This window comes from Delphinus delphis, chromosome 10, assembly GCF_949987515.2.
Source record: "Delphinus delphis chromosome 10, mDelDel1.2, whole genome shotgun sequence".
NCBI lineage: Eukaryota > Metazoa > Chordata > Mammalia > Artiodactyla > Delphinidae > Delphinus > Delphinus delphis.
The window spans coordinates 37,302,525-37,328,214 of NC_082692.2; the positions used below are offsets into that span (position 1 = coordinate 37,302,525).

The 25,690-nt window shown below is 41.6% G+C and overlaps 1 protein-coding gene across 4 annotated transcripts in view; it reads right to left on the bottom strand.

The window, feature by feature from the left end:
- Positions 1–14,177: 14,177 nt before the first annotated feature.
- The window catches only part of RNF8 (ring finger protein 8), a 38,311-nt gene continuing 26,798 nt past the window's right edge, over positions 14,178–25,690 (bottom strand). The window contains exons 5-8 of one of the 4 annotated variants that reach the window (XM_060021301.1): positions 24,737–24,826; positions 22,566–22,673; positions 20,148–20,352; positions 14,178–14,650 (exon numbers count right to left, since the gene is read on the bottom strand). In XM_060021301.1, coding sequence (XP_059877284.1) covers positions 14,634–14,650; positions 20,148–20,352; positions 22,566–22,673; positions 24,737–24,826 — 420 coding nt within the window. In that variant the 3' untranslated portion in view covers positions 14,178–14,633. Of the gene's footprint in view, positions 14,651–20,147; positions 20,353–22,565; positions 22,674–24,722; positions 24,827–25,690 lie in introns of those variants that run through there. The other 3 variants (XM_060021302.1, XR_009520770.1, XR_009520769.1) reach the window with 3 other exon arrangements.

The following is a 25,690-nucleotide window of genomic DNA, read 5'->3' on the forward strand; positions in this document are numbered from 1 at the left end:
GAAATGGCACTGCTGTGCCCCTCTTATTGCAGGGGAGGGGCATGATGTCAATCTGTACCATTACTAGCGGTAGTAATTTGATCAGCTGTTTAAGGGGATGTCTAAGTTTCTCCCCTGTAAAGTTACTACTTTTCCCTTTGCAATTAATAAGTATTTTGAAACTATATACATGTTCTGTTCCTCATCAAACCTTTACCAACTAGTTTTAGCATCTGAGGATGACTCTTGCCTAAACCAATGTTCACCGTATTATCTTCTAAACGGTGGCTTTCTAACTCCATCATTCCTTCTGAATTTTATGGTTGGCATTCTATTATAAGTAAGAACTCTTCCTTCTCCCTAATGTAAGTATGTATATATGTATGTGGTTTTAATAGCATTAGGTTATTATACATTACTGTTATTTATTTTAATGCTCCAAGTGACATTTTTGACACAATTTTTATATGGTTTTTCAGTAAATTGTTTTTATGAACCTACAGATAAATGAGTAATTTGTATGTTAAGTAAAATGATATTCAAGAAAATATGTATACTAAGTTATAAAACATGGCAAGTTTTACACTTTATCTGGTTTTATCACCTTTAATGACTTTTAATCCTCAGACAGATATATGGATTATAGCAGCAGTAGCTCAAAAATTGTATCCTTCCAAGAATCTCACTATTGTTGAACATGGTGTTGAATGGTTTTCTGTGCCTTCCTAGAAATAATGGTTCTTGTTTTTTACATCACAGATTTTTCACAAAGTTTTTATCATATATATCACATAGTAATACAGTGTTATAATCTCATGGTTTTTAGGACAGTCAAGAAAAGAAGGAATTATCCATTAATCCATCAATGGGCAACTCAGGTTGCTTCCAACTTTTGTTATCATGAATAGGCTTCTTTGAAAATGTGTGTACAAGTATCTGCTCATGTCCCTGCCTTCAATTCTTTTGGGTATATACCCAGAAATGGAATTACTAGATCATATGGTAATTCTATGTTTAATATTTTTAGAAACTGCCATACTATTTTCCACAGCAGCTGCATGATTTTACATCCACACTAGCAATGCACAAGGGTTCCAATTTCTCCACATCCTCACTAACACTTGTTATTTTCTGGGGATTTTTAGTGGTTTTGTTTATTTTCATAATAGCCATCTTAATGGGGGTGATAATGAAGTGATATTGCAATCTCATTATGGTATTTATTTGTATTTTCCTAATGATTATTGATGTTGAACATCTTTTCATGTGCTTATTAGCCATTTGTATATCTTCTTTGGAGAAATATCTGTTGAAATCCTTTGCCCATTTTCCAATTGGGTTGGGTTTTTTGTTGTTGAGTTGTAGGAGTTCTTTATATATTCCAGATATTAATTCTTTATCAGATATATGATTTGCATATATTTCTCCCATTCCACAGGCTGCCTTCTCACTCTGTTGACAGTGTCCTTTGATGAACTGAAGTTTTTAACTTTGATGATGTCCATTTATCTATTTTCTCTTTTGTTGCCTATATTTTTGATGTCATATCCAAGAAATCATTGCCAAATACAATGTCATGAGATTCTCCCCTATATTTTATTATAAGAGTTTTAGGGCTTCCCTGGTGGGGCAGTGGTTGAGAGTCCGCCTGCCGATGCAGGGGACACGGGTTTGTGCCCCAAGTCTGGGAAGATCCCACATGCCACGGAGCGGCTGGGCCCGTGAGCCATGGCCGCTGAGCCTGCGCATCCGGAGCCTGTGCTCCACAACGGGAGAGGCCACAACAGTGAGAGGCCCGCGTACCGCAAAAAAAAAAAAAAAAAGTTTTATAGTTGCACTCTTAAGTCTTGAATCCATTTTGAGTCAATTTTTGTAGATGATGTAAAGTAAGGGTCTAACCTCCTTTTCTTTAATATGGATATCCAATTTTTCCAACACCACTTGTTGAAAAGATTGTCCTTTCCCCATTGAGGTTCTTGCATCTTTGTCAAAAATTATTTGACCATATATGCAAGGGTTTATTTCTGGGCCCTCTATTCTATTCCATTGGTCAATATGTCTGTCTTTATGCCAGTACCACACTGTTTTGACTACTGTAGCTTTGTAGTAAGTTTCGAAACCAGGGAGTGTGAGACCTTCAACTTGCTTTTCAAGATTGTTTTGGCTATGAGGTACCTTGAGATTCCATATGAATTTTAGGATGGATTTTTCTATTTCTGCAAAAAAGAATGTTCTTGGGATTTGGATAGGGATTGCACTGAGTGTATAGATTGCTTTGGGTAGTCACTGTATTCTTCAACTCCAGAACATCCTTTGGTTCCTTTCTTACTATTTCCATCTCCTTATGAAGAATCTCTATTTGTAGACTCATTGTTGTCATAACGTCTTTTAATTCTTTAAACAAAATTTCCTTTAGTTCTTTGAACATAATTATAACAGCCTCTTTGAAGTCTTTGTCTGCTAAATTCAATATCTATAGTCACTCAGAGTCAATTTATTTATTTATTTATAAATATTTATTTATTTTGGCTGCTCCAGGTCTTAGCTGCAGCACGCGGGATCTTCGTTGAGGCATGTTTAGTTGTGGCACGCAGGATCCTTAGTTGCAGCATGTGGACTTCTTAGTTGCAGCATGCGGACTCCTTAGTTGCAGCATACAAACTTAGTTGCGGCATGCACGTGGGATCTAGTTCCCTGACCAGGGATCGAATGCAGAACCCCTGCATTGGGATCACTGAGTCTTACACACTGGACCATCAGGGAAGTCCCCCAGAGTCAATTTATATTGACTATTTTCCCAAGTATGGGTCACACATTTCCATTTCTTTGTGTGTCTTATAATTTGTGGTTGTTGTAGTTCTTGTTGAAAATTGGACATTTTAGATAACGTCTTGTAGCAACTCTGAATTCTAATCCCCCCCCCCGCAGGTTACTGTTATTGCTATTTGTTTCTTTATTGTTTCTCTGATTAGCAACTTGTCTGGGCTAAATCCGTGAAATCTGTCTCTCCTGCAGTATACAGCTAATGATGTCTCTGTTCTGTTATTTTTATTAAATTAATTTATTTTATGTTTGGCTGTGGTGGGTCTTCAGTTGCTGCGTGCGGGCTTTCTCTAGTTGCGGCGAGCGGGGGCTACTCTTCATTGCCATGCGTGGGCTTCTCATTGCGGTGGCTTCTCTTGTTGCGGAGCACAGGCTCTAAGCATGTGGGCTTCAGTAGTTGTGGCATGTGGGCTCAGTAGTTGTGGCTCAGGGGCTCTAGAGCGCAGGCTCAGTAGTTGTGGCACCCAGGCTTACTTGCTCCACGGCATGTGGGATCTTTCCAGACCAGAGCTCGAACCGTGTCTCCTGCATTGGCAGGCAATCGATTCTTAACCACTGACCACCAGTGAAGTCCCTGTTATTTTTTATTCTTATTTTTATTTCTGTCTTCCTGAGGATTGCCTCGTGTACTGTGTAGCTTAGTGGCCAGCCAATGATCCTGATCAAACAGAGCTTGTCTACAGCCACCTCAAGCCAGTAAATCTTCTGTTCTCTACTGACAGATCTGTGTATGGGTGGGGAGTGTATTCATAGTTTAGGCCATTTTCAGTCTTATCCAGCTTTTACTTTCTGCCACATCCTTTTGTATTTCCTCTGCACATACATAAAGCCTCAGGGGTGGCCAGGAGTGTGTCGCTGACTTGGGCCCTCTCTGATCTCTGTGCATGCATGCAGCCTCAGCCTGGAACATGCTTGCCCCACCCAAGACTACAACCTCAAGCTAGCAGTGCCACTGGCCCTCCTCACTTCTACCTCTGAGATTGTCACTTTCACCAAAAACACTGTTGGGTGTGGCCACTGTCCTCTGCTCCAAATTGAGTGAGCCCCCATTGACCACAGCAGAGAAGGTGCTGGTCCTGACTGTCCTAAAATTCAGAACCTCTGTGTCAGATAACCAGAGGGAGAGTGTGATGGAGCAGGCCCAGGCCAGAACATCACAGATGCTCACTATTCTTACCTGAAGTTCAGCAGTTTTTCAAGCATAAGTGCTTCTCAGATTGTTGTATGATTTTGTTTCGTTTCTGGGGAACTGAAATGGTTTTGTCAATTTTTCTTTATGTCAACTATTCCTTTTGTCCTAGTTTCTTTTGGGGTAAATGATATGCTGATCTCTTCACTTGGCCATACCTGAAAGTCCTGCCTCCAGTTTTCTTATTTTAAATGCTCAGTATTTTCTAAGGAAAAATAATATGCAAATATAGCCTGTACAAGTACTGTGTGTTCATTCATGCCTTTACTTCAAAACACAGATAATGTGCAAAAAGAGAGTTCAAAGGGAAAAGTAAAAGCAAGAACCTCTGCTACTTGCATAACTTGTTACTCTATACATGGCCTGTATTATGTGTCAGCAATAATAAATTATCTTAAATAATATCCTGTAACAGTTACCTCAACTGTTAGGTTTGAAAATTCCTAGTCCACACTTCTAGACTGCACACTTGCTCATGTTACACAAGGCCAAGCTGCCTTATGGAGAGTTAAGAATTCTCATTTGAACTGTCTAGTTTGCAAAACCTGGACCAAAAATGGAAACAATGTACTTCTGTTTGTTTTTGTTTGATCAACAAAAATTCCTCGAGGAATTTCTATAGAAATTCCTCGAAAGCAGCAAAGATATCAATGTGAGAAACACACTGATCACTCAGTACAGAATTGCCCAGTGGCTGGCCAGCTACATAACACAAACATGGAAGACCATAGTCATGTATTATCTAGTAGTAAATCTAATAATACTTAAATTCTGAAGGATGAGTAGAAATATTTTTAAATATCCACAGCAACTTTAATGTGATATGAAAATAGCTGTGGTTTCTATTGATGGCAAAGACACAGATAATCTAATGTTCTGGGGCTTGTTGCCTACTGTATTAGTTATCAATTCTGCATAACAAATTGCCCCAACATTTAGTAGCTTAAAACAACATCTATTATCTCACACCATTTCTGAAGGTGAGGAATCTAGGAGCAGCTTAGCTCAGTAGTACTGGCTCAGGGTCTCTCCTGAGGTTGAAGTCAAAGTATTGACCAGAACTACAGCCGTCTGAAGGCTTGATTGGGCTGGAAGATCCACCTCCAAGCTCACTCAAATGGTCGTTGGCAGAAGCCTCACTTCCTTGATGAGCCCTTTTTCAGAGCAGGTCAGAGTGGGAAGTGCCCTCTTATGCCTTAGAGTTGGTTACTGAGACCCACAGAAGCTGAGTAACTGGCTGAAGGTCACAGAGCAAGAAAAAGGTAGACTTGAAGCTCAGACTCTTCCCCATCACATTTGCCACCTATACAAGTAATGGACCCTCATGCTGCCAACTCAAACCAAAAGAAAATGTTTTGGAAGGATACAGACCAGCTCACAGGATTAAGGCAAGGCTGGACCAGGCTGTGTCAGTCTTCTGACTCAGGTGTAAGCAAAAGAAATGGCTTCTGGGTACAGTAGTTAGAAACGGAATATATTGAAAGGATTAAAAGGATATATCAGAAAGAGGTTTAGCAGTTATGCGGCCAGGAATAACACCCCAAATGGTACTACAGAACCAGTCTGGTGGTTCTATAGTCACTACTGCTGCCAGCATCTGGGCATGCACAACAAAGCTTGTATGGCAAATACCTGTGACTATGGACAATGCTGCAAGCACTACTGTCACGACTGCTTCTAGAAACACCTCATCAGCCACGATTCTCACAGAACACGATTCTGCTTGTCCTAGCATCTTTGCATCACATTTCCAGTTCACAGCTTGAATATGCCTAATTAAGGGATCCTTGTTCTATATGCAGTTCTAGCCACAAGGGATTCTGGGAAAGCAAGTATCTGATACTTTCAGCTTCTTTCTGGGGAAGTGGGCTTTGCTTCATGAGGAAGGGAACTAGTTAATAATGTGAAAGTAGTTTGGGTGCTGGATAGCCAAAAAGAAGGACAAATGTAGGTGAGGTAGATGCAGGAAAAGAACAGGAACCAAAGACTTTTGTAACAGCATCTTAAAATAATGCTTAATTTGTTCCTGCTGTTGCAGCTGGAGATTAAGGTGGAAGACAGAGGGGGAGATTACGAGGTATAATAAGAATATATTCTCAAAAATGAGGAGTTCTGGGCTTCCCTGGTGGCGCAGTGGTTGAGAGTCCGCCTGCCGATGCAGGGGGCAGGGGTTCGTGCCCCGGTCCGGGAAGATCCCACATGCCGCGGAGCGGCTGGGCCCGTGAGCCATGGCCGCTGAGCCTGCGCGTCCGGAGCCTGTGCTCTGCAACGGGAGAGGCCACAACAGTGAGAGGCCTGCGTACCACAAAAAAAAAAAAAAAAAAAAGTTCTTATGAATATATTAATATACTATTTTTAAAATTAATATACCTATAAGAATATATCCATAAGAACAGTGTATTAACATATATAATATTAAAATTTATATATAAATTATAATTTTATATTTGAATAAATTTATTATATAAATAAAACAATAATAATTTATTATATAAATATATATGATCTATATAATTAAAAAGAGCAAAATTATTTTCATGAGGGAGAGTGCTCATGAAACAAAGCCCATCATTTTATTCTGGGATAAGGACATCCATGTTTGGTTGTAGAACTGTTCCAGCCTTTAAATACTAAATCCACACATCAGTTCTCTGACTTCCAGCTCTCTCCTTCAAATACTGTTCTTTGACCCTGTAGATACCTCCTGCAGGCCCTGGACTCATCTACTGTCTAATTATCATCTCCCTCCTGTCTTCATTTTTCACCCTAACCAGCCTTGAATCCAAGCTCCATCACTTCAACCCCCTGGCACCCCCTTAACCAAAATCCCAACTCTGTAATGTGTGGGTGTGGGTGAAGACACACCCAGTATGCTAGCTCTTGTGTGGGTAGGCAGCACTGCTAAACCACTTCCACAGAATCTGATAAAACCTTTGTGGGAAGCTTTTGACCTTTTGACCCTTTATTAGGATGTAGCTCACAATGGCTTTTTTCTTTTGTTCAGGGCGTAAACACCTAGAGCAGTGCCTAGTAAAAAATGGGCATCAAATAACTATTGCTGAATAGAATTTATTGGAAATATCCAGAATTCAAATAGCCACTAGATGACAAAAAAGTCACACCAGATTCACGTATTCACAGAGCCCGAAGGAGGTGGACAGCAGGGATAGTGGGTCTGGAAATTGGATTTAATGTGGGGATCTAGGTTAGACTCTGGTAAAGCAACAACACGCTGAAAATACCACTTGGAGATTAAATTAATGAGCTCAGGTAACCCCTGGTGGGCACATTGTTTGGGGACATTGTTTGGGGACGCTGCAGAGAAAGGAAGTCCAGCAACTGAGCATTTATTGTGCAGGATTCATAGGCTCTTCTAAAACGAAGAAATCAGCTAAACAAGACAGTTCATTACTTTTCATCAACACAAGGCCCCATCTTCTCCTCAGGAACTCCTACTCCTACTGCCTCAACCCCCATTTATGGAAAAAGCTAAAAGAGTTGACCAGCTGGGAAGTTTTACTGGTGTTCAGAAGAACAAGCCCTCGGCCTACGCTTAACAATGGCAGCATTCTGCTCAAATCAGGCCCTGCATCTGTTAACAAGACTGCTTCTCTGGGTAAGAGACAATGATTCCAGGATTCTAACCTTCTTAGATACTTCTTAGCTTAGGACCACAATGCAAGTTAGATGTTCTTTCTCTTAATTTCTATGTCAAGCAGATTTAATTGTAGAATTTTTTAGAGGCCTAGGGGAATGAGTTGTTGAGACAAACAAACCTAGGGCACCCCTGAGTTATCCTTAGATATGAAGTGAGGCGATTCTATACAGAGTCAGGCTATAAAAAGCAAACAGGCAGTGGGAGAGACCTGCCCGTCCCAGGCACTCTTGCAGATGTGGTGAATGCCTGGATGGTTGTTCACAGAGCAAAAAGTAGTGAGAGACAAGAGCTGGAGATAATGAGCGGATTTAGGTCTTTCTATAAAAACAGCAGTTTCAAATCAGAAAAACAGATAACAGGTATCCAGCTATCCAACCCACAAAGGGCAAAGTCCCCCACCCTGGCACAGCCTGATTGCTGGGATGAAGGCTGCCTAGAGGTAGAGTAAGCCCTTTCTAGGTTAATGTAATCAGATGGATATGGGACACCTGCCACTCACTGCAAAGCACTTCACAGAGCTAGCTGGCTGCATTCATCTGCTTAATAAGGCCAGAATCTGAAACAAACCCTCTTTACCCAGTTTCTCAGAGCCCTGTTTTAGAGAACATGCCTTTAATTAGAGCCAGACAGCACAGTGGTGGGGCTCAGCTATACTGTGGTTTGGTGCTTGGTGCATGGTAACTTTTCTGCCTTTGGTGCAAGGCAGAAAAGTTACCATGTATCTTTCTAGGCAAGCAAAATGTAGATGGTGTTTAATATCAGATTTCCCTCGAGAAAAAGAACATACTGTAGCTTGGAGAAGTGATTTCAAAGTTTGGGTTAATTTTTGGTTTGTGTCCTTTAATAATAGAACATTCAAGTTTATGTTTGTGAGCAGTGCAATAACTGGAATAATTATTTAGGCCTCACTATAATACATCACGGTATTTTAGAGATGAAAAAACTGAGGCTCAGAGAGGTTAAGTTGCCCAAGGTCACACAGTTACAAATGGCAGGGCTGGGATTCAAACCCCACTAGTCTGACTTTCAAATATTTTCTTTTTTCTTTTCTTTTCTTTTTTTTAAGTCTGTATTTAAGAGCTCACTTTCTTAACCTGGTGGCACACTTGGGAGGAATGTGGTGTTCTGGAAGGAGAGGTTGCAAGTCACTCTTGTGTCCAGCAGCCAAGGAAGAGAAGGATCATTCTGTGAGATCAGTCTCTGCAGACGGCCTTCAGGCTCTTTGAGTTGAGATGTATCTCCTTTGAGGATCTTTCCTCTAATGATGTACAAGGGGGTTCACCGCAGAATTGTCTTAAAGAGTAAAAAGTGGGAAGCACTGGTCCCCAATATGACAGCCACCTGACCATGCAAGAACCAGTTAACTATACAAACTACACAGCTCATTTGTAGTAACCCAACACAATTATACGTCACTCAACATAAATTATAAGAATTTCAGTGGCAATGACACGAATCTTACTAGAAATGAAGTTGATTTTCTGAAGCCCTTACCTTGTCAAAATGTAAATGGCTATTCATACAAAGTGATGGTTGCACTATCTTTTTCTTGGATGGTTGGGAGCAGGTTGATTTTACCTCAGATACCCTGCCTTGGCTTTACTGAAGTTTTGCACTGTAGGGTTTTGTGGAATCAGAAGCCTAATTGATTTCATTCTTAGTTCAATGTGGACTAATGGACCTTTGGATGGAAGTAGTTATACTAGATTATAGAAAAAGACTTACTAGACCATTACTAACAAAACATTTAGAAAAAGTTATATCTGTAAATATTTTTAAAAAGAAACAGATTGAGCCTCCTTGATTTTAATAGAGAACTCCCACTAGGTGGATTTCCAGATTTCCCTTTTTTCCTTCTTCACATACCACTTTATGGGTTCTATGTCTTTTTTTTTTTTTTTTTTTGCAGTACGCGGGCCTCTCACTGTTGTGGCCTCTCCCGTTGCAGAGCACAGGCTCCAGATGCGCAGGCTCAGCGGCCATGGCTCACGGGCCCAGCTGCTCCGCGGCATGTGGGATCTTCCTGGACTGGGGCACGAACCCGTGTCCCCTGCATCAGCAGGCGGACTCTCAACCACTGCGCCACCAGGGAAGCCCTCTATGTCATTTTTGTTGCCATTATTTTTGTTTTGTTGTTTTAGTTAAAAGTATATACTCTGATATTTATTTAATAGGACTTTGTTTGAGAGCTGTATGAAGAAAAGAAAGAGTAAAAGGTTTAAAGCAACCTGGATCTTAAAAAAGGAAAACTGGAAAAACAAATTATGGTGCAAACACATAATGGAATAATAGGCATCTGTAACAAAGAAAGGAAATTCCTTACGTTCTGACATAGAACAATCACCAAGATATAACTGAAAAAAAGCAAGGTACAAAATACTGTACAGTTTGTTATCATTTGTGGAAAAGAAGGGAAAGAAGGCCTACATGTGTGTTTTTGCTAGTATAGACAGAGAAGATCTCTGGAAGGATATACAAGGAAACAGCAACACTTGTCACTTCTGTGCAGGGAAGTGTCACTGGGGGACAAAGATGACAGGCTTTTCTCTTTAGGTCCTTTTGTACCTTCTGATTTCAAAACATGTGACCATGTTGCCTATTCAAAAAATGTATATCTGGTAGATGGAGAAAAAACAATTTACAAAATTCAACATCCATTTATGATAAAAACTCTTACCAGGGATTTCCCTGGCAGTCCAGTGGTTAAGACTCCACACTTCCACTGCAGGGGGCACAGGTTCAATCCCTGGTCGGGGAACTAAGATCCCACATGCCACAGTGCGTGGCCAAAAAAAAAAAAAAAAAAAAACTCTTACCAAATTGGGTAGAGAGGGAACATATCTCAACATAATAAAAGCTATTTATGAGAAACACACAGTCAATATAATACTCAATGAGGAAAAGCTGAAAGCATTCCTGCTAAAATCTGGAACAAGACAAGGATGCCCACTCTCACCTCTTCTATTCAACATAGTACTGGAAGTCCTAGCCACAGCAATCAGACAAGAAAAAGAAATAAAAGGCATCCAAATTGGAAGGGAAGAGGTAAAACTGTCATCACATGCAGATGACATGATTCTATATATAGAAACCTCTAAAGACTGAACAAAAAAATTACTAGAACTTATAAATGAATTCAGCAAGGCAGCAGGATACAAGATTAACATACACAAATCGGTTGCATTTCTTTACACTAACAATGAAATATCAGAAACAGAATGTAAAAAAAAAAAAATACCTTTCAAAATTGCACCCCAGAAAATAAAATACTTAGGAATAAACCCAATCAAAGAGGTGAAAGACACATATGCTGAGAACTATAAAACATTAATAAAGAAAACTGAAGATGAATCAAAGAAATGGAAAGATATCTCATGCTCTTGGATTGAAAGAATTAATATTGTTAAAATGGCCATACTGCCCAAAGCAATCTACAGATTTAATGCAATCCCTATCAAATTACCCATGCCATTTTCCACAGAACTAGAGCAAATAATCCTAAAATTTATATGAAACCATAAAAGTCCAAAATTGTCAAAGCAATCCTGAAGAAAAAGAACAAAGCGGGAGGCATAACCTGCCCAGACTTCAGACAATACTACAAAGTTACAGTAATCAAAACAGCGTGGTACTGGCACAAAAACAGACATATGAGGCTCAGTGGAACAGAATAGAGACCCCAGAAATAAAGCTACACACCTACAGACAAAGGAGGTGAGAATATACAATGGGAAAAAGACAGTCTCTTCAGCAAGTGGTGTTGGGAAAGTTGGACAGTCACATATAAATTGATGAAGTTAGAACACACCCTCTCACTATACACAAAAATAAACTCAAAATGGCTTAAAGACTTAACACATAACACCATAAAACACCTAGAAGAGATCATAGGCAAAACATTCTCTGACATAAATCGTACCAACGTTTTCTTAGGTCAGTCTCCCAAAGCAATAGAAATAAAAACAAAAATAAACAAATGGGACCTAATCAAACTTACAAGCTTTTGCACAGTAAAGGAAACCATACACAAAATGAAACAGACTGGGGGAAAATATGTGCAAATGATGCAACCGACAAGGGCTTAATTTCCAAAATATACAAACAGCTCATATAATCCAACAACAACCAAAACAAAAACCCAATCGAAAAATGGGCAGAAGACCTAGACATTTCTCCAAAGAAGAAATAGAAATGGCCAATAGGTATGTGAAAAGATGCTCAATGCTGCTAATTATTAGAGAAATGCAAAATAAAACTACAATGAGGTACCACCTCACACTGGTCAGACGGCCGTCATTAAAAACACTACAAATAACAGATGCTGGAGAGGCTGTGGAGAAAAGGGAAGCCTCGTACAATGTTGGTGGGAACGTAAGTTGGTGCAGCCACTATGGAAAACAGTATGCAGGTTCCTCAGAAAACTAAAAATAGAATTACCATATGATCTAGCAATCCCACTCCTGGGCATATATCCAGACAAAACTCTAACTCAAAAAGATACATGCACCCTTATGTTCACAGCAGCACTATTCACAATAGCCAAGACATGGAACAACCTAAATGTCCACTGACAGATGAATGGATAAAGAAGATATATACAGTGGAATACTATTCAGCCATAAAAAAGAATGAAATAATGCCATTTGCAGCAACATGGATGCAACTAGAGATTACCATACTAAGTGAAGTCAGTAAGAAAAAGACAAATACCATATGATATCACTTATCTGTGGAATCTAAAATATGACATAAATGAACTTATCTACGAAAGAGAAACAGACTTACGGACATGGAGAACAGAGTCGTGGTTGCCAAGGGGGAAAGGGTTGGGAGAGGGATGGAGTGCGAGGTTGGGGTTAGCAGATGTTAGCTATCATATATAGAATGGATAAACAACAAGGTCCTACTGTATAGCACAGAGAACTATATTCAATATCCTATGATAAACCATAATGGAAAAGAATATTAAAAAAAGAATATATATGGGCTCTCCTGGTGGAGCAGTGCTTAAGAATCTGCTTGCCAATGCAGGGGAAACGGGTTCAAGCCCTGGCCCGGGAAGATCCCACATGTTGCGGAGCAACTAAGTTCGTGCGCCACAACTTCTGAGCCTGAGCTCTAGAGCCTGCAAGCCACTACTGAGCCCGCGTGCCACAACTACTGAAGCCTGCGCACCTAGAGCTCATGCTCCGCAACAAGAGAAGCCATGACAATGAGAAGCCTGCGCACCGTAACTAGAGAAAGTCCGTGCACTGCAACCAAGATCCAACACGGCCAAAAATAAATAAATAAATTTATTTTTAAAAAATTTATTAAAAAAAAGAATATATATATGTATAACTGAATCACTTTGCTGTATAACAGAAATTAACGACATTGTAAATCAACTGTACTTCAATTTAAAAAATTAAAAAACAAAAACAAACAAACTCTCATGGCTGAGCAGAATCTTTGGAGTTGGTCTCTGGACACGAGTCCACCATCTCCCTAGATTGCCGACTTTTCTTATTAAAGCACCTTTCCTTTCTTTAAAAAAAAAAAAAGGTATATCTGTACTCTTCTAAAAATTTATATATCCCATGCGACCTATAAACAAAACATATGTATAGGGGAAACAGGAGACTGTTACATCAAGATGTAATAATCTTTTCCTTCTTTTCTCTGTTTCTCCAGAATTTTTTGATTTGGTTATAATGGCTATTTTTAAAGTATTATTTTCTATGTTTAACTTAACTTCTTCCTTGACTACACCAGTATTTCAATCATTAATCCCACTGAGAAAGATGAAAATGAAGACTAGGGACGCCAGAATCCCAATACACACAGGACTCAACAAAGGAAAAACCTACCATCCCTATGAAACACATGGGGTATAAATAAAGAACTACAGAGAACTGTTCTCTAGGTAGGCAGTAAAAAGGGAGAAGAAAATACCTTTCCATCTGGAAGCAAATCATTGAATGACATAAAGCACAACCAGTTTCCTACTAGAGCTCCTCATTTTAAATAACTACTCTTCAACTTCCTGTGTTTTCCTTCATTCTCATCACTGGTAACCAAGGATACCACAGATTTTCCTAAGCTCCTATTTCCCAAACATCAAACTAGTTTTCTTTGTTTAAAATGGGAAAGCAGTAAAAGAGAAATCACTTTTAATTTTTTTTAAAAAGCATATCAAGTTCTCATAAAATCACTGCCCATGTTTGCTGACATTGGGTAAAATAGATTTGGAAACCACTTCAGAACCCCAGCTGAAAGAAGGGAATTCACTCCATCCCAAAACCAGGTAGCAGTGACTCATCTCTGGAATGAAAAGGAGATATACCAGTTGGGGGCTTAACAGAGCCCATCTGCTACGGCCATGATCTTGGCCTTGGCTTCTTAGGCTGACATGCACTTGAGTCTATCATCGGATAGAGTCACTTTCTTGGTTGCAATTTATGAGCTGCCAGTGTTTACTTGTGAGACTGTCTGGGAGCTGGAAGGGAAGGAAGATAAATATACCAAAGCCCAGCTGAGCAACTGATAGGTTTTACATTTTATTTCCAGGAAATGACATTGTTTTCACAAAGAAGAGGTATGCCATCCTCTCAAAGAGAGGCTGCCTTCGCCTTCAGGGGCAGCCATAGGGATACACCCAACCTGCCCAAAACATATATCAACAGAGGTGCTTCTGAGGTACCAAAACAACAACAACAACAAAACAAATTTAAAAAGCACAACAGAAATACATAACCTGTTCAATGTAGTGAAGCAGAGTCTCTTAAGTACTCTGAAGCAGTCGGTGCTTCAGACAATGGTGGCAGCAGGGATGGCCAACATGGAGGGTCGAGACAGAGGACTTCCTAACTCAGTCTCTGTCCCACGTGGCTCTATCCCATGCTCTGTCTCAGAGTGGCCCCACGCCTGTCCATAGAGACTCCTTCAGACCATCCCAAGTTCCCACCGCCTGGCAGTTTTTCAAATGTCCTTGGAGCACGGTCTTCAGGACAGTCTCTTTGCTTTGGAGAGAAAAAAACAGAGAGAGATAAAGGAGGAGCCTGCATTTCCCTCCCCTGGCCTCCCTGCTGCCACCCTCAGTCTTTTCCCCACACAGCAGCCATGGTGAACCAAGAAAATAGACGGCAGATCAAATCACTCTGCTCAAAGCCCACTCCTCACTTCGCCAGAGTAAAAGTCGAAGTCCTTCCAAAGGTCTATAAACCCCTATACAATGTGCCCCCTGCCCAACCTCCTGACCTCACTTTCTATTCCCCGTCCCATCGTTCACTCCACTCCAGCCACACCACCTCCTTGCTGTTCCTCCTATCGCCTCTGCCTAGGACACCCTTTCCCCAGATGGCAGCATGGCCACTGCCTACTGAGCTTTACTCAAATACCACCTTCTTTAGTGACTACCTTAATTACTCTATCAAAAACTGCCAATGCTCTCCTCATCACTTCCGACCCCTTTCTTGCTTAATTTTTCTCCATAGCACAAATCCCATCTAACTTATTAGATTTTCACTTCTCCTTCTATTCTTCATACCTAGAAGAGTGTCTGGCACAAAGCTGGCCTTCAATTAATATCTGTTGGAGGAAAGAAGGAATTACATACACAGCAACAGGCAGGGAGAGGTGCAAGTTTTTCCTCTGTCCAGAGAGGGGGGGGTGCAAGGGGCTATTCACTGGCCTCTAGTGTTTTCCAATAGCTGTGCTTCCTTGATCCCAGAGAAGTAGGGATCTTGGCTTACACAAAGGGCAATCTCAAGACCTTCCTTGAGGTTAAGGTCTTGAATCCTTTGGTAGGCAGATTGAAAGTGTTATTAAATTTATATACAAGGGAACAATAAGAGTTTTGGGGGGAGACACACATCAAGGGATAAGGCAAGGAAGGACAGTAAGTGACAAAAGAAGAGACGGGAAGGAAAAAGGGTGGGGCAAAAATGGGATGTGGTGATGGAGGAATAAGAAAAAAAGCTTCTATTAATAAGTCTAATTTTTGATCCCATGGTAATTTTGCAAAGCATGAATTTTTAAGTCAAAATTTTTAGAGAATCCAGTGTTATAAACTACTTGAGTGCATGCAGGTGGACACCCCAACCCATGCCAATCTTGCTGAGTGCCACTTTCTCTTAAACACTGTCCTATGCCAGGCAGCCATGCTGACTTCATGCACATGACACCCTCGATTCTTGAGGCAATACTGGGTAGATTAAAAGTACTTGCTAACAAGTATCCTCTATGGATGAGGTCAACTTGGCAGACACTGTTACTGCTGCCATTCCCCATATAGTCCTTTACAAGGCTCTGTCTTTCAACAAGTGATGATGGGTAACACCAGGGAAAGCCTTCCAGGTGGGCAGGCAGATACCCTCTTCAGAGACTGTGAGTTTCTCCCGTCCTGTGTCTGGATCACGCTCCTCCTAGCCTACAGGAAGCTGGCAAGAGCCACAGGCCATGTGATCTTACCTGGGCCAATCTTCCCAGAGACCACCAACCTCTGGAGGGACCTCTGTCTCAGATTCAGGAAAGCTATGGTTCATAAACCTTTCTCCCCACCTCAGCACCCCTGAAGGCCAAGGCACACTCCCACAAGTAGCCTCGGCTCAATATTATAGTATCAAGGGAGCTGGGAAGTACAGTTTGAAAAAGCCCCTGTACTTAAAATCACTGTTCTAAAGGACCAACTAGATTTTATTTCTAGATCATTTGCTTTTTTCTTTTCTGAGCACAACCCAAAGAAACTGCTAGGGAAAGCTTAAAGTGAGAATGTTAACACTCTTGTCAACCAACCAACACTTAATGAGAACAGAACAAATGGGAATGGGGGAGCAGTTGACAGAAGACTCTGCTCCAGCACCTCCCCAGCTCCAGAGGGAGATCCTCCATAGCGGATGTCACAAAATGTCTTCTCTTCAGGAAAATCTCACGTCAATATCCCAGCAAGCCACAATTACTCATGCGACAAGCACTTACTCAACATTCGTTACCTGCCCCAGCTCCAGGGCACCCTTTCTCCAAACACAGGATCTGGCATCCTAACACTCTCCTCCTCCTCCTCCTCTCCTCTGGATAATCAGGCCTCCCAGACTTCACAAAGGATCTATGGCTAATCAGTCATGAGGCATTACTCCTCCCGTGCGGATATGGGCCTTGAAGACAGCAACCAGCCAAGGAGGCCTGCAGTGGGGCTGCTCTCGGTGGAATCAGAGGCCTGTGCTGCCACAGACGGGCAGGTCCTTCTCTCTGAACTCAGGATCAGAGCAACCGCTGCCCAGGAGGAAAATGGTCCTGCCAGTGTCAGAACTGTGACAATTACAGGCTTGCCAATTCTAGTTCCCAGATCCTACATTTGGTCCTTTAAAAATTCCCATGCACTGGGGATTAAACCAGCTTTCAATTGGCAAAGAAGGTTGGTATTTGAACTGAGAATTTTCTCTAAACTCCACACTGCAGCCCAATGAAGCTGCTGATGGCTCTGGCACATTTTCCTAAATCGGGCCTCAGAACCTTCTGTCTGTCTCTAGAGAAAACCTCAAAGCTGCACTCGCTGTGATAAATGCAGAAACCGAGACTGGTGCCAGAACTGCTCTCAGCCAGTGAGTGGGACACGGAGGCCGATTCGGTTTACTGTGTTGGCTCCTAGTGTTACTAAAAAGGCAGCAAGACACCAGATTTAGCCTCTGCAGAGAAAAGAGGGGTCTGATATTATCTACTCTGTGGTATTAACTCTGTGTGAGGAGAGTCAGAGATGAATTTAGGACACAGGGTTCTTCTTTCGTTTTCCAGTGGCTGCATGCATCTACCATGCTCAGACTTTTGAGAAAAAACCTGGACAGTGGGCTGGGTGAAGAAAGTACATATGGGTGTGTGGAGAAAAGGGAACCCTCCTGCACTGTTGGTGAGAATGTAAACTGGTACAACCACTATGGAGAACAGTATGGAGGTTCCTCAGAAAATTAAAAATAGAGCTACCACACAACCCAACCCAACAATTCCACTTCTGGGTATTTAACCAAAGAAAATGAAAACATTAACTCAAAAAGATAAATCCATGCCCAATGTTCACTGCAGCATTTTTGGCAATAGCTAAGATATGGAAGCAACTTAGGTGCCCATCAAAAGATGAATGAATAAAGAAAATGTGGTATATATATACAAGGGACTATTTCTCAGCTATAAAAAAGAATGAGACCTTCCCATTTGCAACACATGGATGGACCTCGAGTGTATTATGCTAAGTGAAATAAGTCAGGCAGAGAAAGACAAATACCATATGATTTCACTTAAGTCTGTAATCTAAAAAACAAAACAAATGAACAAACATAACAAAACAGAAATAGATTCATAAATACAAAGAACAATATGGTGGTTGCCAGAAGGGAGAGGGATGGGGGAATGTGTGAAACAGGGGAAGTGAATTAACTTCCACTTACAAACTTCCACTTACAAAATAAATTAAGTCACGGGGATGTAATGTATAGCATAGGGAATACAGTCAGTAATATTGTAATCACTTTGTATGGTGAAAGATGGTAACTAGACTTATTATGGTGATCATTCTATAATGCATAAAAATACCAAGTCACTATGTAGTACATCTAAAGCTAATACAACACTGTAAATCAATTATACTTCAAAGAAAAAAATAAAAACAAGAATAACCCCCAAAAAACAAAGAGAAAGTACATGGGTGTCCCCACCCACACAGAGACCCAGCAAACTTAAGCTCAAAGGCTGACCTCGGTCAAATCTGGGTTCCCAGGTCAGTGTTCCTCTCAGAAAGGAAAGAGAAAAGAAAACAGAAGGCATTCACAACACCTCAGTAGACACTTCCTAAGCCTTGGCTATCCTCATGCTCCTCTGGCACTGTGTAGACATGTCTTGTTTGGGCCACCAAGGGTGGCACTGCTAGAACAGGTCACTGCTTCTCATGCCTCTGTGCTTATGCTAATTCCTCTGCTTGGAAAGCTACGTCCCTAGGGAACCTTTAGGACTCAGTTCAAATGGCACTTCTTCTGTGAAGCTTGCTCCCATACCTCCACCTGTCCAGGCCGAATTGACTGTCCTCTCCTCTGCAATTTTCCAGCACCCTATTATGGAACTTGTCACATTACCTACTTGCTTTTCTGTCTCCTCTGCAGACTATGAGAGCTGAGATAATACCCTGCTTATCTCTTTATCCCAGTGCATAGTGTAGTGTTCCTATAAATGCTTATGGAGTGATGGGAGGTGGAGAGGAAGAGCAATGAATTCTGCCAGATTCAAGTGGCTCCTGGGAGGTAAAAAAAACCTATGGGGACTCAAAATTGGGCACAAAGTCCAATAGTACATAGTTGTCAGAAAAGTAGAAAACACTCTGGTTTCAAAGAACTGCCTGAGGACCACCCCACCCTCAGAATGTCTTCCTTGGGCATAACAGGCTCAACACCTGGCCTGTGACAGGCTTGCTGCCCTCACAATGGCTGACCAACAGAGGGCCAATTCCATACCATAGCTGCTTGCAAATCAGCATCAGATTTCTGGCCCTACTCAAAGAGGCTGACATCTGTTGAAGGGCTAGGAGAAAGACAGTGATAGACAGAAGATCCTGTTCTTAGCAGTGTGGCTTTTAAGCCTCCAGCTTCTCTGGACTTAGAGAAGGGAATATCCAAAGACACACATGAACATGGGTTCCCGATGGCCAGGTGGTGGAAAGCAACTGGAAGGGCAGTGAGCTTTTGGTTCTTCTCCTCTGATTGGCCTTTATGTGCAACCAATTGATCTCACAGCACTTTGGCTCTGAGCTTTCCCAGAGGGTAGTACCGTACTAGATTTCTAAAGGGACTGAACATGATAATCAGATCCACTCTGCTCCTCTTTACTCTCATCTCTGCCCAATAACCAATCCTTCCGATCCATTGGCTTCCTTGTGCTTTGCCCCAGGACACATTCTTTTGCTACCAGGACATTCAAGTCTCAAGCAGAGTGTCTCTGCAACCTTCAACACAGCAGGCCCCAAGTATGATGAGATCACTTGTTTAAAATAGCAGATATTCACTATGGAAGTATGGTTCCTTGAGGAAACTCACCCACCCCTTCCCTAACCTCTTTATTTAAACTCTCTCTGGCTGGGAAACCTGTTTGTACCACATCCTGTTTATAATTTATTGTATACCCAACCCAAGATTTCTGCAACACCCGGACAGCAACTAAACTGTCTTGAACAACAGCACCATCTAGTGACCAGCAGAGCAAGCTGTGTGACCATGTGTTTTTCTAATCACATCCTTTTTTATCCCCAAAACCAAGACACATACACCTAAGCCTCCCCATTCCCTGCTGGTCAAATAAGTTAATTCTACCTCAACTCTTTCTTACATGTTCATTATCTTTAACTCCCTTTACTTTTCCCAATTTCTTCCACCTCTTCCTTAGCTCAAGAATCATTTATCTTACTCTTCCCTATCCAAAAACTCTGCCTACATTTGTAAGTTCTTTGTTGAGGGGACTTACCTCTTGTTCATACCCACTCACCTTTTCGTTCCCTGATGAGGACAATTCGTCGTTCTTTCACTTCTGAGCTCAGATTATCTACCATCTTATTAATGCAATTGTCTAGAACCAGGGAGTGGGTTTTCGACTTGATGTCCTTCCGACAAATGGGGCATTCTATCTTCCGCTTCATCCACTCACTGATACAGTAGGAGCAGAAACTATGTGCACAGTTCAAGGTGACAGCCTATAATGGGAATGTGAACATACAGATCAGAACTGTGATGCTTACTTCCCCAGGGCGGTTGCGATCTCAGAACCAACTCATCACACTGCCAACATGGGTTAGCTACCCTGCAAACAAATGTCACTGGACGTAAGTAGGACTAGTAAGCATGTGAATGTTTGGTATAAATACATCACTAATTCTCTCATGAAAACAAATTTATGTCCTAATGGTGAATTAGCTCCTCAATTTTAATATATGAAGGGGAACACACAGTGAATACTCAGTATACAGAATGGTAGGAGGCATCATCTTTACTCAAAAGCAGCTAAAAAAGTATATGTAAAAGAGAACTTAGGCTGGGAAAAAATGTAGTGGGTTCAACTGATAGTGCCTTAAATAAGTAAGCAAGCCTGTGAGAAGAGAGAAAGCAGAAGGAAGCCTGTATGTGAGGGGCTCCTATGAGTAACTCCAATGGCCAGCTTTCTGCCAGGACACTTTTCACTCCCCAAAACATAAACCATTCTCCTCATTACTCTTGTTTATGTACATCTCCTAAGATACAACTTTCATGAGGCTCAAAAGTCTTCCTTCCTGTTTTTAGGATAGCAGTGGAAAATAACACAGAAATCATGTATTTTTCAAATGCCAAGTTGAGACCAGAAAGCCAACTAGGAGACCTTCTTGATAACGAATGAGATAAATTCTCATGAACGGGACTAAAAACCTGTCTGATTAAAATGAAACCTCTTCCCAACATTGATTTTAAGAGATGACCCACAGAAAAGGTCAGGCACATGCTGTAAACCAAACAAAGTCAAGTTATTTGTCTCTTACATGTCGTACAGATGCTCTGGGTTGGCTAACTCATCACCCATTCCAACCACCCTTTCCTTGTCTTCTTCTATTAGGGTCTGTAAGCCACGTCAAAAGAGCACGAACTGAGTTTCTCCAAAGTAGGGAATCAAATGACTAGAAACTATGGGGGAAATTATGACCCTAAGTCAAAGTAGATCCAGAGCAAAAGAAACAGGTCTACCCAGGAGAGATTTTTCAGGAGGCTAATAGACCCAATCTCCCTAAAGTCCACCAGAAAAAAGGAAGCAGTGTGTGTATGCATTTTCTTTTTAAAGGAGTCTGAAAAGCACTGTCATTTAACAAATTGAGTTTAACACCTGTAGTGTAAGATGAACTGGACACAGATAGTAGAATGTGTGAAAATAAAAGAGGACTGTGCAGGACTTCCCTGGCAGTCCAGTGGTTAAGACTCCACGCTTCCAGTGCAGGGGGTGTGGGTTCCATCCCTAGCTGGGGAACTAAGATCCCACATGCTACACAGTGTGGCCATAAAAAGAAAAAAAAAAAAAGGAGCGCCTGTGCAAAAACAAGACAGGATAACAGGGAATTCCCTGGTGGTCCAGTGGTTAGAACTCTGTGCTTTCACTGCCGAGGGCACAGGTTCAATCCCTGGTTAAGGAAATAAGATCTCACAAGCCGCGCAGCGTGGCAAAAAAAAAAAAAAAAAGACAGGATAACCGATGGTAACCCAGGAGAGATGTTTCATTTTCATAAGGAGCCTCAGAGTTCCTGAAATACGTTCCACTTGGCCACTGAATTCCCAGCAACCACACATCAATGGCATTTACCGCCCTGTTCAAAGGCTGCACTGCACACCTACTCTCAGCACTGTGCCCATTCAGAGCAAAGAAAGAATAGTTTTATTGAGCAGCTTTATTCTGATACTTCAAATTTCTAATGCCATCTAATTCTGGACTGTGCCAGAATCAAGTGGTTCCCGGGTGGTAAAAAACCTGTAGGAGTTCAACACTAGGCACAAAATCCAACAGGACATAGTTGTCAGAAAAGTAGAAAGCACAGGACATTCTGACCTGTGGGAGGGTGGGGCAGCTCTCAGGTGGTTCTTTGAAACCAAAGTGTTTTCTCCCCAACACCAAAGAGATAAAGGCTTTATTACAGCCCAAAACACTGATTCTGCCAAACAGATACTCAAGAACAAATGAAATAAGAAAAAAGACAGTGGAGGTAAAGACGACTACAAAAAAAAATGAGAAGTGACCATCTCTAGCAGTCACTTTGAAGTCAAACAGCTACAGTAAGTTCCTGGAGGAAAAACATTCTTCAGAATGTTTCCCTACAGCAGAAGCAGTCTGTGTAGCCGAGGCTCCATTCAGGGCTGGGAGAGTGAGAAGGCATGAGCCACCATTCATAATTACCTCAATGAAGTATTCTGAACAAATAATACACTGGAGCTCATTCTCTAGCACATCATTCACATGGCTAAGAACTTCCTCCTTCTGTGCTTGCATCTTCGCCTTCTCTTCCTGCAAAAACACACAACCCCACCTGTCATTCGGGAGAACCAACGAGAATGCAAAACAGGACAGGAAGCAGGGTTATTAGTCTGCAATAGGATTCAGAAGGAATCTAAATTAAAAATTCACCCTGGCACAGTAACACGAGAATAAAACTCTTTCCGCAAGGGTTACTGTTTCTCAGAACTGCTTTCTAATATAGGACACTATCTTCCTTTTTTTCCCTCTCTCGACTTCTTTAGTATGTATTCGCATTGCAGGTTCTGTCTCCTTCCCAAAAATTAACCAAATGATAAAAACTGAAGGTAGCATACCCACTCCACCAACCACCCAAGACCAGAATGAGGCATTAAGTATCCTATAGCAAACTGCAGTTCAGAGGTGATACAAAATCATCCCAAGCAACCAAGAACTCACTGGATAAGAAAGAAATGAGGAACAGTCCATAAAGGTAGGAAGCTTGAATTAGTGTGTAAGGTCCATTCCATTCTTTGCAGCTGCCTCTGCTATAAAATAAGGATAATACCTATGTTCCCTAGAGGCAGGAGGCTAGAGAGATGGCCTCTTGAAGTACCTTCAGGCCCCACACTCTGTGATGCTTGTCACTTCCCACTCCTGCAGTGCAATTTCCCTGTGCTTTCCCCAACAGGTCAGACTGCTTGTAGACACACTTTTTAAGGAGGATCTAGGTGTGCTCTTTTTTTTTTTTTTTTTTTTTTTTGGGCGGTACGCGGGCCTCTTACTGTTGTGGCCTCTCCCATTGCGGAGCACAGGCTCCGGACTCGCAGGCTCAGCGGCCATGGCGCACGGGCCCAGCCGCTCTGCAGCATGTGGGATCTTCCCGGACAGGGGCACGAACCTGCGTCCCCTGCATCGGCAGGCGGACTCTCAACCACTGCGCCACCAGGGAAGCCCAGGTGTGCTCTCTTGAAGCCAACATTTATTAAGTTAGCACCTCATCTCCAAAACAGAAAGGATGAGGAGCCCCTGAGGCGGAGAGGAAAAGCCATTTAGGGTATATTTGATATACCCTAAATATTAGCGTTCATTTATTTCTCATGTTTTACTTTCTCTTCTAATCAAAGCAAAGACTGTCAGACTGCTTAGGGCAGTGAAGAGGGACTGGACCCAGTTATAACTAGAGTCAAGTTCCCTGAAAACTTTTGAATTACTGGATTTAAAAAGATGTGGTGGTTTCTTGGAGGCTGGGGAAGAAGGAACTATGTGATTTAAACAGAGGATAAGGATATCAAACAAACAAGAAAGTCTCCTCCTTTTCTGTATTCTGCTCCAGATATGTACATGAGGAGGGGTGGGCTGAGAGATGCAGTCAGACTCAGGCATAAGTTTCAGGTCAGAGGATGCAAACTGGTGGCCTGTGGACTGGATCCAGCCTGCAGACTTATTTAGTCTGGCATTCATGGTATCAAAAAACACTGAACTGTTGCCAATACTTGAAAACTGGGATACTTTACATAAACATTTGGATTTCCATCTTCTATGGAAAACTCAGATCGGACAACACTGGGCTTGCATATCTGGATGGCAATGACTGGCTGCATCAGAGAAGAGCTGCCTCTGGGGGTGGGGGTGAGGGTGCACCTCTGCCTCACAGTTCCCCACTATGTTCTTACACCCAGGCCACTTTACTCCTATTATCGGTCTGACCCCAGTGGGCACTTGAGTTTACAACCCCTAATTTAAGAGTTCCACTGATTCGATATGGGGAATAACTACATAAATGCATCAAGATGAACTATTTTTTATTTTGACTACACCACCCCTTAGCCTATGTGAGTGAAACACTCTGAAGGAGCATTTACCACAGACAGTGGACTAGACTCCAGGATGTGTCTTATTCCCAGCATTTTGCTTCTGGATAAAGGAAGGAAATAGATGTTGTCTTACAGGCAGAACCTTCTACAGCCCTAACTAATTTTACAGATTATTTCCCTTGAGGAAGGAAACAGCCATAACCTCTCCCTTCATTCACCATACCAACCTTTGCACTGTGGAAAATGCTGAGTTGCATGTGCTAACCAAATTCTAAACCTTCACCTTCTTTCCAGTACCTTGGTCTGCTCCAATTCTTTGTTCTTGGCTTGAATGATTGCTTCAAAGTCCTTCTTGCTGCGATTTAGCTCTTCCATCAGAGCCCGATGCTGCAGAAACATAGCAGATACATACTCAAGATGCGTTACACTGCATTGTTCCTTTCAGCCACCATGCCTGTCTCTCCCTCTGTCAGCAGCTTTGGTTCAAGAGATCAATGGATTGGCAATTTCAAAATAATGTTTTTGTTCCGTCAGGACATCCCACCTACATACTGCTTTTTTCAGGGAAAGGGGCAGATAGGGAGGGATGCCATCAAATCTATTAATCCCTCTGGAAATAACCCAACTTCTGTGGCCATCCAAATCAACTGAAGAATTTACACTGCCTTCCAGAGAGTCTGATTCTGTGGGTTTGGCTTGGGGCCCAGGGATGTACATTTTTTACAAAGCCACACAACTGATCCTGAGAACAAATGCTCAAGAACTAGTAAGTAACTCTAAGGTTACCCAGCACTGGGAGCAGCTTTTAAAAAATAATCAGGGAAATATGGATTCAGGAAAACTAGATAATCATTTTCTTTGAAATGAAAAAGACTTTTAACTATTTATTCTATAAATCACATACTACATGCTCATAAGGTAATGCTGCCTGAACTCTGGCTGTGTCTTCTGGAAGCTGGCATGCCCAAGAGCTAGCAGCTCATTCATTGTGACTAACTGCCTACATCAAATGTCAAGAGGTTCCATTTCTATGAAACATAATTTCTGAGCTCCCTCATACTTAAGTATAGCTTATATTTTAAATCTCATTTCAAATCCTTTTTTAAAGAAGGTGATCTTTCTTTTCTATTATTTTAATTCTTTTATTTGGTGTTTTTCTTTTTTTTTTCTGTTTTAATGAGAACTATATTTTCAAATGGTGGACTCTTTCTGCCCATAACTAAACTGAGGAAGACCTGCTGACTTAAAAGT